At 44.7% G+C, this 13067-nt stretch overlaps 1 protein-coding gene across 1 annotated transcript in view; it reads right to left on the bottom strand.

The window, feature by feature from the left end:
• The window catches only part of LOC149436329 (T-cell surface glycoprotein CD4-like), a 39096-nt gene extending 26879 nt beyond the window's left edge, over positions 1-12217 (bottom strand). The window contains exons 1-3 of the mRNA XM_089661714.1: positions 12092-12217; positions 9569-9730; positions 3716-3853 (exon numbers count right to left, since the gene is read on the bottom strand). Of these exons, the coding sequence (XP_089517840.1) occupies positions 3716-3853; positions 9569-9730; positions 12092-12140 (349 nt within the window). The 5' untranslated portion in view covers positions 12141-12217. The remainder of the gene's footprint in view (positions 1-3715; positions 3854-9568; positions 9731-12091) is intronic.
• Between the last annotated feature and the right edge of the window lie 850 nt (positions 12218-13067).

Here is a 13067-nt window from a genome sequence, read left to right as displayed (position 1 = left end):
TGTGGAAGTTCCTGTAGCAGTGATAACATGTACTGGACTAGTATGGACATCCCGTTCCACAACCATGGACAGTAATATGGAGCGGGCATCGTAGGCAGCCTCCACCCCTCTGGGAAGGCTTCCCGCAGGATCTTGTGTGGTCTGCGGCTGATTCAGTCAAAAAGAGCATTTGTGAGGTTAGGTATGGATGTCGGATGCAGGGGTGGACTGGCAACTCATGCGGCCCCCGGGCAATAGGGGATCGTGGGGCCCCTGTGTCCTCACCCACACTCAAAACCACACCCAAAAAAGCCTATGAAAGGTTCCAGGGGCATCTCATGGGACCCCAGGCCCTTGGGCAGTGCCCGAGTGCTGGAATGGTCAATCCGCCCCTGGTCGGATGTGAGGAGCAGGTTCTCAATCAGTGTTCCAGTTCACCCCAAAAGGATGTTCATTAGGATTGAGGCAGTGGCGTATTTAGGTTTTGTGCTGCCCTAGGCAACACTAAATTGCACCCCCCCCCCCCCGGAGAGAGCCTGACGTTGACCAACAACACCCCTGCCCAACTGGGAGAACCTTCCACTACCATTGCCTCCATACACCGCGGCCACTCCCCTCCCAGCCAGAGAGGAACTCACCTTCACAGCTCTGGACATCCCCAGGAACGAGTGTCAAGAAGCCTGCAGCCTCTCTCAGATCCCACCTGCTCCCCAAGCCGCATGTGTCCCCTCTTCCATCCCTTCCTCCATAGGAGCGCTGCTGCCCCCCTGAAAAATGCCGCCCTAGGCAAATGCCTTGTTTGCCTTGTGCTAAATACGCCCCTGGATTGAGGTCAGGGCTCTGTGAGTTCCTCCACACCAAACTGGTCAGACCAGATCTTTATTAGACATGTGCAGAACGAAAAAAATCTGTTGTTTCGATTCATTATGTTTCTCATTTTGTTTTGTTGAATTTGTTACAAAATTTGTTTTGTTTAATTTATTCATTTTTGACCAGAATAAAATGTTTCCATTGGATTTGATTCGAATTAGAATCAAATCGATCTGAATTCGTCTGAATTTTGAAAGACAGTTATATTCCTGTTATTTTATTCTGTTCTATTCTAATCTAGTCTATATATTCTATTCCTTTATTTTCTATTCTATTCTTTTTTATTCTATTTTGTTATGTTTTATACTAATCTATTCTTTTCAAAATGTAAATTTCGGATGGCAGCTATATTCTTTTGATTCTATTATTTTCTATTCTTTTGTGCCCTTATTTTTCATTCTATTCTATTCTGTTCTGTTTTACTGTTCTATTCAAATGTATTATATTCCATTCAAATCTATTATTTCCCTTTATGTTTCTATAATGTTCCTTTCTATTATGTTTCCTTTATGTTTCTTCTATTTTATTCTATTCCTTTATTTTTTCTTCTATTTTCTTCTATTCTTTTATTTTCTATTTTATTCTGTTCTCTTTTACTCTATACTAAAATATTAAAATCTATTCTACTCCTTTATTTTCTCTTCTATTTTATTCTATTCCTTTATTTTTTCTTCTATTCTTTTATTTTCTATTCTATTCTGTTATCTTTTACTCTATACTAAAATATTAAAATCTATTCTACTTTATTTTCTCCTCTATTTTATTCTTTTCCTTTATTTTCTCTATTTTATTCTACTCTTTTATTTTCTATTCTATTCTGTTTTACTCTATTCTATTCAAATCATATCAAAATCAGTTTTTACTCAAATGAGTTGATGCAAAAATGAATCCACCCCACAACAAAAACTCCTCCATCAAGAATTTGTATGACCTCCATGATTTGTAAGGACGGCACCGAGTCTTCTAGGCATGGGATGAACAAGTTGGGGACATACTGCAACATCGATCTTTTTCCATTCTTCAAGAACAACCTGTTTTAGATCCTGGATGCTGGATGGGGAGTGATGCACAACTTGTCACATCAGAATTCCCCATAGATGTTCGGTTGGGTTCAGATCAGGAGACATACTTGGACACTGAATCACTGTCACCCGGTTCTTCTTCAGAGATGCAACAGTGGCCTTAGATGTGTGTTTTGGATCATTGTCATGCTGGAAAAGTGCACGATGACCAAGGGCACGGAGTGATGGGAGCATCTTCTCTTTCAAGAGCAGTACATCTGTGAATTAATGATGCCATCAATGAAATGAATGTCCCTGACACCAGCAGCACTCATGCAGCCCCACAGAAGGACACTGCCACCACCATGTTTCACAGTAAGCACCATGCATTTTTCTTTGTACTCCTCACCTTTGCGTCACCATACAGTTTTGAAGCCATCAGTTCCAATAACATTTATCTTGGTCTCATCATTCCAGAGTACAGAGTCCCAGTAGTCTTCTTCTGTTTCAGCATCGGCCCTGGCAAATTCTAGGCAGGCTTTTTTGTGCATGGGCTTTAGGAGAGGCTTCCTTTGTAGACGACACCCATGCATGCCATTCCTCTGTACGCCGTATTGTGTCACGGGAAACAATCACCCCGGTTTTGCTTTCTACTTCTTTTGCTTACTGCAGTGAACTTACATGGCGATTTCTTCAACCTTTCTCATCAGAAGACGCTCCTGTCGAGGTGTTAACTTCCATGGATGGCCTGGATGTCTCTGTGAGATGGTTGCAGTTCCATCTTTGTTACATTTTTGTATCACTTTTGCTCCAGTGTTCTGACTGATAAGTAAAGCTTTGCTGATCTTCTAGTGGCCTTCACCTTTCTTGTGTAAAGAAATTATTTTCTTTCTCAGGCCTTGTGACATTTCGCTTCCATATGGTGCCATTGCTGGCAGCATGAAATGGGCGGGGTTTTCTTTGTTAAGTAACGCCCTTTTATAATCAGCTGTCTGCTGAACACCTGTTTAATGAATAATTAGACTCACCTGTAGCTGAATTCTTGTTAATTAGGATTTTGTTGTCTAACATTTAGCTCATTCATTGGGGTGTGTTCATTTTTGCAACATGGTCTTGAATGAATTTGTTAGGAAAAATACTTTTTTGTGTGCGCAAATGAACAAATCTTGTTTGCAATCAATGGTTGACATTTGTGGGAGGATTTTGTAGTATAGTGTCTCATAGAAAAAGTTGATTCTGAAAGGAAAGTGAAGGATTTCTGTCAAATCTGTTGGGGTGTACTTTTTTTATGCTGAGCACTGTATTTTTAAAACCCAACCGTGTAAATTTCAACCTAGTGTCAGCTTCCTACAGTTCTAGTGCAGCAAACCACAGCGGTGGGGGGGGGGGGGGGAGAAGCAGCACAAAGAGCCAATCAGATTTGCTACCGTGCTGATAGAAGTAGAGAGCAGAGAGAGCTGAGTTCACCAGCTCGCTGATTTTCCTTTCACTGCCTTTTAACAGGGTGGAGGTGGGGAGGAAACCTGTAAGTGAAAGTGAAACTGCAACACAGAAAGACCAGGTCTCCTCCTCGGACAGACAGGGCTGTGTAAATCTAAGTACTGGATAAACGGAAATGCAAAGCCTTTGGCAGGTAGTAAAACAAAAAAAAATGTGTTTCACCTGTGGCTGTAGGCCTACAGTTCAGTTTAAATGTGATAAATACTGCAAATACTTGATTGCACCGCAGTGTAAGCCCCAATGTGTGGAGCCATAGCACTGGGCGTATCACAGTTGGCATATATGCACTGATGTGTTTCCCAGGTAGAATTAGCAGCTCACCCATTGGTTGAAGTTACTCTTCAAAAAGGTAATGCTGTACTTACCTTCAAAGACTATGAGTTGCACTCTGCGAAGAATGGCCTTGTCTTTCTCGCAAGTGTAATTCCCTGAATCGCTGATCTGCACATTACTCACTTCCAGGTCATTTGTTGAATGGTCATATACATTGAAACGGTTTGAATCTGCAAACACAGTTATCAACAGGTCAAAGATTTTTAAATATGGGGCTAAAATATATATATATATAAAATTATATTTGTTGTTGTTGTTTTTATTATTATTTTTATTATTATTATTATTATATGTATAATATTGTTGTTATAATAAATATAATAATAATTATTATTATTATATGTATTATTATTACTGTCATTATTATTATTATTATATGTATTATTATTATTATTATTATTATATGTATTATTATTGTCATTATATGTATATTATTGTTGTTATAATAAATATAATAATATAAATTATTATTATTATTATTATATGTATTATTATTATTATATTTATTTTTATTTTTTTTATTTATTTATTTTTAGGGTACGAGGTAGGTAGAAAACAACCAATTTTACTACTATGTTAGTAGCAGAATACTTGAAGTACAATGCCTCCCTTATCCTTTTTTGTCTTCTTTTTTTTCTCATAAAAATAATCTGCTTTAAAATATTAGAATATCATAAGCAGATGCGGACTGACAACTCATGGGGCCCCCCGGGCAATAGGGGATCATGGGGCCCCTGTGTCCTTGCCCAAACTCAAAAATGCCTATGAAAAAGGTACCAGGGGCATCTCATGGGGCCCCCTACTGACCCCGGGCCCTCGGGCAGTGCCTGAGTTTCCAAATGGTCAGTCCGCCCCTGCCCTTGACTACAAACATAAACAGGAAATAGTTAACTCTATTATACAATTTGGGGATCTATTTGGGGTAATAGCGTCTTTCCAGATGCTGGAGGGTTTTGATCTTTTAGGGAATTTTCCCAAGAGCTTATTATATATTCATTTATGAAAATATATCACGCTAGCTGTACCAGCACATATTGTTCATTGGCTGTCTCATGGGGCCCCCTACTGACCCAGAGCCCTCGGGCAGTGCCCGAGTTTCCAAATGGTCAGTCCGCCCCTGATCATAAGTCATAAGGGTTCAACAACATGGCAGCTCAACAGTTTACAGCTATTAATCTTCCAGCACTAAGCTTCTGAGATCAGTTCCCACTAGGACCCCTATCTGCATGGAATTTAACATTTTTTTTATTTTTTTGTATTTTCAAAATCTTACAAACACACATAATAATTAAAACATATTTACATACTGTATATACAAAATACATTTTATATGTATATTTATATACTGTATATCCACCTGCCGACCAGTCACTGATCTTCATAAGATTGTATCGGGGGGCATCATTCCGGACCGTTTTTTAGAGTTGGCGGCCAGCTTTCTTGTAATAGTGATCAGAGCATCTAACCAGCCACTTGATTGCTATTACAAGCAGCAGGAGGGGACATCCCCCCGCGCCACCTTCCACGGCTTGCAGGGTAGCCACCAGAAATTTTGGGGCCCCTTACACAGCTTTAGGCCTGGGACCCCTTGGACCGGACCACCCATATTCCCCAGGGCCTGCCTACTGGCCATACCACTGAGTCTTTCAGTGAACCCACTTTTATTTAAACACCCTTACAACTTAATATATCCTGCATCCCATGTCCTCCTCCTCCTCCAGCCCCATCTCCTTCTCCTCTAATGCCATATTCTCCATCTCACATCCTCCTCCTTCTCCACCAGTCCCATCTCCTCCATCCCATGTCCTCCTCCTTCTCTAGTCCCATCTCCACCATCTCATGTCCTCCTCCTGCAGTCTCACCTCCCCCATCCCATGTCCTCCTCTTCCTACAATCCCATCTCCTCCATCTCACATCTTCCTTCTTCTGCAGTCACATCTCCTCCATCTTATGTCCTCCTCTTCCTACAGTCCCATCTCCTCCATCCCATATCCTCCTCCTCCTCCAGTCCCATCTCTTCCATCCCATGTGCTCCTCCTTCTCCAGTCCTATCCCCCCCATCCCATCTCCTACTCTTCCTGTTTCATCTGCCCCATCCCATGTCCTCCTCTAACAGTCTCATCTCCCCAACATATGTCCTCCTCCCTCCAGGCCTCCCCCATAACATGTCCTCCTCCATTCCATGTTCTCCTCTTCCAGTCTCATCTCCTCGCTATGTCAGTCCTCTCTTGCAGTGTTCCCCCTCTGTGGACCTTCTATCCCTCCTGCACCAGCAGTACAGCGTTGATCTATGTGATATACTTCTGTGTACGGTCCATCCTCAGCCCAGGGGCTCACCTCGCTCTCTCCAGACACACAGCTCCCATTGATCACACCTCCATATTTAAACTTCCCACTGCTAATCTCTCATCCCGCTGTAGCCTACTCCCCGTCTCATCAAAGGGGACAGGTATGGATGGCTCACTAAGCGCCCACGATTGGACAAACTTGGGGGCCAAGAATTATGGTGGGGGGAGATGTTTCAAGAGGTCTAGGAGAGAGAAACAGTGGTGGGGGAAGGTGAAGCAGCTGAAGGAGATAGCAGACAGGACTGCTGCTATACCTGTAGGTCTGATTTCCATTACTCAGGTCACGGGCATCTCAGGACAGCCTAATGAAAATCATGGCAACCATGTGGACAGCACGGGCTCAAATATCAAAGGGAAGCTGCTTTGGGCCTCACAAAAATGACTAGGTCTGTTGCAGCTGCTCCTTTTGCCCCGTGTTAAACACAGCCCTGGTTGGGGCTCGGGCCCCTCGGGATGCCAGGCCCACTACATGTGTATGAGCTGTCCCAGCTCACTTACCAGCCAGCCTGCAACAAAACCAAATTGCCCTGTCTAACAGTTCACATTACAAACCAGTTGTTTAGTTTGAACTCATTTGCAAATATATGTGTAAGCTGCAGGGGCCATGTCACGGCACCCCAGTGTACTGTAGTCCTAACTCTATAATTTTGAGAGTCCTCCAAGTTGGAGCACATATATAGTAGTAATAGATAGATTAAGGGCAGGTACTCCTGGAGGAAGCCCACCCCTCCTTAAAAGTATAATTACGCACCGGACACTCAGCAAGCGCACAATGGCAGCCAAGGGTATCCAGAATTGGGCGTCCAGTGGAGGGAGGGGTGCACTCCCTCCAGGCATACTTTATTTAATCTGTCCATTACTACTATATATGTTCTCCAACTTGGGAAACTCTCAAAATGATAGGACCACACTGGGGTGCCGTGACATGACCTATGCGGCTTACGCATTAATTTGCAAATGTGTGCAAACTAAACCCCTTGGTTTTAACGTGAACTGTTAGACAGGTCAATTCAGCAGTCTAGCTGGTAAATGATCTGGGAATTTTTGCTTGTTGTTGTTGACATGCGTTCCCATTTCATGTGCTCCTTGTTGCAAAGGCCAATTATAGGTTGGGGTGATTGCCATTTGTTTGTACAGTAATGAGGAGGTCAATCTATAGTTAAGGCCCTGAGGTGTTAACCACAGCAATAAATGTGGAGGTCAATCTGTGGTTAAGGCCCTGATGTCTTATACACAGTACTAAATGTGGCGGGCAACCTGTGGTTAAGGCCCTAAGGTCTTAACCACAGTATTAAATGTGGAGGTCAACCTGTGGTTAAGGCCCTGATGTCTTATACACAGTACTAAATGTGGCGGGCAACCTGTGGTTAAGGACCTAAGGTCCTAACCACAGCATTAAATATGGAGGTCAATCTGTGGTTAGGGCACTGAGCTGTTAAGCACAGCAGTAAATGTGGAGATCAACCTGTGGTTAAGGCCCTGATATCTTATACACAGTATTAAATGCGGAGGTTATCCTGTGGGTAAGGCCCCAAAGTCTTAACTACAGCACTAAATGTGGCGGGCAACCTGTGGTTAAGGCCCTAAGGTCTTAACCACAGTATTAAATGTGGAGGTCAACCTGTGGTTAAGGCCCTGATGTCTTATACACAGTACTAAATGCGGAGGTTATCCTGTGGGTAAGGCCCCAAAGTCTTAACTACAGCACTAAATGTGGAGGTCAACTTGTGGTTAAGGCCCTAAGGTCCTAACCACAGTACTGAATGTGGAGGTAAGCTAGTGGTAAAGCCCATGAGACCTTAATTACATAACTACATGTCGAGGTCAACCCTTGATTAAGGCCTTGAAGTGTTCTGGCCTACTGTCACATACCCGGTGTAGGAGCCTGACACGATGAAGAAGGCCTCTCCTACACCTTTGGAGTGGACAGCAGGCACAGGATCGCAGAGTGGCATGAGTGCCTGTTGATCTTGCTAGCAGCAAAGCCAAGCATGGGGTTTAAGCTGCAGCAGTAGGAAGCCAACAGTGGACCACATTGGAATGGACTGGCTGGGTTTAGGCAGGTAAGTAGTAGGCTGGAATATGCAGGTATTAGCTGGTCAGCGAGCAAGCAATGAGCAGGTACTGGCTGGCAGCATACTGGGGATGAGCAGGCACTGGCTGGTAGTAGGTAGGTGACAACCAGGTGCAGGCTGGTCAACGATCAGCGATGAGCGATGAGCAGTTACTGACTGGTAGGTGCTTGGAGCAGATTGCTAGGCAGTGGGTAGAGGAACATCAGAGTCAGAGACTGGTTTTTGGATCAGGTACAAGTACATAGACAAGATAATGGTCAGGATGGAGGAGTCGGTATTTGAGCAGCAGTACAGTGGCAAAAGCAGAGGTTAGAAAGCAAACTGAAGTCAGTGCAGGCGGAGTTCAATGGATGACCAGGACAAACTGGTTCGGTAACTGGTATCAGATGCAGGTAACAGATCACACGGGAAATGCTGAAGACGAGTCAGCACTGAGTGAGCACTGTCTCCATTTAAATAGCCCGCCTGGTGCCATCATTAGTGACAAATGCACGCATATGCAGTGGCGTCACTATGGGGGTGAGGTGCTACGGACTGCACCTAGGTGACACCATCAAGTAGGTATATTCTGGAATATGAGGTGACCTCAGAGGAGGGGTGGTGACCTCTGAGGAGGGAGGACATGAATGGTCAGTTCTCTGTTTGCCCCACCTCTCCTCCCTCCATTGCAGAACAAGCCTGGTTCGCTTCTTCCCTGGATGTAGTGACGTCATCACGCGACGTGCACTCCTCGGTTGTCCTAGTAATGGGAGGTTGTTTACTAGCCAGAGCCGGATGTAGTGATGAAGGGAGAGGCGAGAGATCTTCCTGGAGGAAGGGGGATGCAGGGGAATTGTATGCAATGTGAAATTGTGGGGTGTGAGGGACTTAAAATGGAAGGGAGGGGGGCTGCAGGGGAATAATAATTGTGTAGAGGAGGGTAATTATAAGAGAAGGGGGGGCTGCAGGTAAAAATTGTGGAGAAGGGTAAATATAATTGAAGAAGGGGCTTCTGGAGAATTATAGTTGAAGGGGGGCTACAGAAGAAGTATAATTAAGGGGGGGGGGCTGCAAGGCGCCTTTGAAGGGAGGCTTTTGAGGTGTCGCCTATAGAAAATATAGGATACTGAAGTTTGTGACCAACTCATGGGCGCAATCCAATTTAAGGTTTGACATGTTGGAAATCTATTTTCTCAATACAACCTCAACTTTTATATTTTACCAAAAATTTGGGTAATTGTTTGTGTTGGCTTGCCCTAAAATTTACTGTAGTGTGTTTTTTTAGCGGTAATATCGCGTGTCGTAAAAATGTGGAACTACCACTATTTTATACTCTAAGGTGTCTGTTTTCAGAAATGATGTAATATTTGGGGGTTTTCTCTCTTCAGGACTGAAATGATTTTTTAAACATGTGCAAAAAATGCAAAAACGGCTCTGGCTGCGAACATTTCTTATATAATTCTTGTTAGCTTCCACTTTTTACCTTTTAAAAGGTTACTTGTGTACTTCTGGTTTTTTATGTATTTGAGGACTGAGGCTCCATTCTTAAGCCATGCAATGTCCCCCTTTGAAACCACCCCACACGGCAGAATAATCTTCTTCTCCACTTCTGTTATGATGTTTTTACTGGAATCCACTGGTACACCTGAAAAACAACGTACAGGTCAATGATAAGGATGGGGTTTGGGTTTGTAGCAAATCTAACATTCACAAATCTTGGCCAAAAACATTGCTGGTTGCCCGCCAGGAACAAGGAACTGCCTATAATCCAATGCTTAGCCTTTACGCTTGGTCAGCTGAGTCGCAAGAGCCAATAATTTGAAGGAATGGGTAATGACATTGGCCACATGGCCAAAATAGGTCAATGATATTAAGCTCATATGGCCATGTGGCCATATTAGATCAATGATGTTGCTAGCCTGAGGGCCCCTTTGTGTACATGCAGTAGCAGGGTGGGGACTGGAAATCCCCTGCCCACAGCTGATTGGCTCGGCACTGACTGCTTCCTTTTGCCAAACATAAGTTAGGACCTAATCCAAGCCCTAACCACAGCTCATCTCTACTTGCTTATTGACCACCACCCCTCTCCACTGACCACCTCCCCTCTCCACTGGTCACCTTCCCTCTCCATGGACCACCAACCATCCCCATGGACCACCTCCCCTCTCCATTGACCACCTCCCCTCTCCATTGACCACCTCCCCTCTCCATTGGCCACCTCCCCTCTCCACTGACCACCACCTCTCTCCATTGGCCACCTCCCCTCTCCATAAGCCACCACTCTTCTCCATTGACCACCACCCATTTCCATGGACCACCACCCATCTCCATGGACCACCTCCTCTCTCCGCTGACCACTTCCCCTCTCCATTGACCACCTCCTCTCTCCATGGACCACCACCCATCTCCACGGACCACCATCCCTCTCCATTGACCACCTCCCCTCTCCATTGACCACCACACCTCTCCATTAACCAACTCCCCTCTCCACTGACCAACTCCCCTTTCCACTGACTAACACCCATCTCCATTGACCACCACCCATCTCCGTTAACCACCACCCCTCTCCATTGACCACCGCTCATCTCCATAGACCACCACCCCTTTGCAATGAATTTAAATGGGTTCACCACAAAGTCTGTGAACTTTGAGCAAGAGTCCCCAAAACTGTTTGTGAGCCAAGCCCAGGCACACTTTTATGGAGTCCAATGCCATAGGCCTTCAATGAAGGCAGGAGCTGGAGGATACTGAAGGATGGTGCCATAGTTCAAACTTTTAAAATTGCCCCAGAAAAAACAGGATTTAAAGTGTTACTAAACCCACACTAGTAAAATCAGTCTGTATATGCAGTAAAGCATGCTTTAGTATACTCACTGTGGAACTTAAGGGGTTAATCCCTCCCAATGTGTAAAAAAGGCTGTTTGATCCTGTTTTCTCTGCTCCTCCACTTCTGCTGTCCACAATCCATCTGCTGATAGTACAGAGCCCTAGGAGGCACTCTGCCCATGCTCAGTTTAGTGTGTATTGCTAGAGAGTGATCAGCACAGGGCTAATCAGCACTGTCCAGACACAGGTTGCTCTTAAGATAAGTGTAGCCCCATCAGTGCCATCTGTCAGTGCCCATCAATGCCACCTGTCAGTTCCCATCAATGCCAAATATCAGTGCCCTTCAGAGCTGCCTTTCAGTGCCAACTAACAGTGCCGCCTGTCAGTGCCAGTCTGTGATGCCAATAAGTGCCACCAAGCAGTGCCACCTATCAGTGCCACCTATCAGTGCCACCTAACAGTTCAATCAGTGCTGCCTAACAGTTCCATTCAGTGTCGCCTATCAGTCACAGTCAGTGCCACCAATCAGTGCCAAATAAGAGTGCTGCCTTTCAGTGCCTATCGGTGATGCCTGTCAATGCCCATCAGTGCCACCTATCAGTGCTTCCTCATCAGTGCTGCCTATCAGTGCAGCCTCATTAGCGCACATCAGTGAAGGAGAAAAATTACTTATTTACAAAATTTTATAACAGAAACTACAAAAAAACTTCTCTTTTCAGTCTTTTTTAGTTTGGCAAAAAATAACTCCCCCCCCCCCCCCAGTGGTGATTAAATACCAGCAAAAGAAATCTCTGTCTGTCTAAAAAAAAAAAAAGATACAATTTTGTTTGGGTACATTGTTGCATGACCGCACAATTGTCATTCAAAGTGCAACAGTGCTGGAAGCTGAAAATTGGCCTGGGCAGGAAGGGGGTGAAAGTGCCCGGTAGGCAAGTAGTTAAAAACAGCCACAGCTTGAGTACAAAAGCCAATCCCTTGCTAGCATGCTGCAGACTTGCTCCTTGTGTGGAATCAGTGGTCATCTGATTGTCCGGCTATGAGTCAGGCTCAGCGGGGGCTGTAAGACAGGAAGTGAAGGGAAATTCGCAAAAGGGGACATGAGCAGCCAAAAAAAAAAAGGGGTTTGTATTGTGTCCGCCTTGATCCAACAAAAGATGATACATATATATTTGAAACTCACATTTGTGGAAATACAGGAAGAAGATGATGAGTCTGTGGAATGTCTTCATCTTGGGAATTCCAAGCTTTCTGGGGAAGTCTCCAGCGACTTGAAGAGTCTGCGGACAAGATACAGGATAAGTCAACAGCACCGTCATGGTCCTTATGTAAAGCTGAGCTGGGGGCCGGGGGCCACACCACTGAGATATAAATATGGGAGCTGCTTCATCTACCAAAGGATGTTGAGCAATACATCTGTGTGAGAGCAAAAGAACACTTGTGAACAGGGGCGGACTGACAACTCATGGGGCCCCTGGGCAATAGGGGATCATGGGGCCCCTATGTCCTTGCCCAAACTCAAAAAAGCCTATGAAAAAGGTACCAGGGGCATCTCATGGGGCAACCTACTAACCCCGGGCCCTCGGGCAGTGCCCGAATTTTCAAATGTTCAGTCCGCCCCTGCTTGTGAAGTCACCCATTTGTTCAATCTATTCCAACCTCCTGATGGCACGTCCCCTGTCAGCACATTTGCATGCAGCACACTCAATTGGCCCTTAGTGTTAGCCCCTCCCCCCAGTCTACTATGGAGGGAATTGCAAATGCTAATACAAAATCAAATTGAGTTCTTTACTAGTTACAAATGGCATTAAGAAATGCAAATATTCTTCCTTTGTAATGACTATATCATGAACCCCTTGGGGCCGAGCATACACATAGATGCGGCCTCATGTGGGTCATTATTGGTGGGTCCACATATATACGCTGCTCTGTTCCTGCTGAGGGCTCCTGGCACAGACATCGAGCTCTAATCAAGAGGCCTGAGTCCCGTCCCGTGCTAATGATAGGGAGCCAGCAGTCCCGATTCCTAATCACCTGATCTCTGTGACAGCCTCTGATTGGCTCTCACAGTGATCAGTCACTCTACAGTCCGCCCCTATGTTGTTTTTTCTTCTTGAATGGAGAAAAAGATACATTGTGTACATACAGGATCCGTTATA

This window comes from Staurois parvus, unplaced genomic scaffold, assembly GCF_062004578.1.
Source record: "Staurois parvus isolate SC_StPar_1 unplaced genomic scaffold, SC_StPar_1.0 ptg001376l, whole genome shotgun sequence".
Taxonomy (NCBI): Eukaryota; Metazoa; Chordata; class Amphibia; order Anura; family Ranidae; genus Staurois; species Staurois parvus.
Note: the sequence above shows the minus strand (reverse complement) of the source record. Positions and strands in the feature narration are given on the sequence as shown.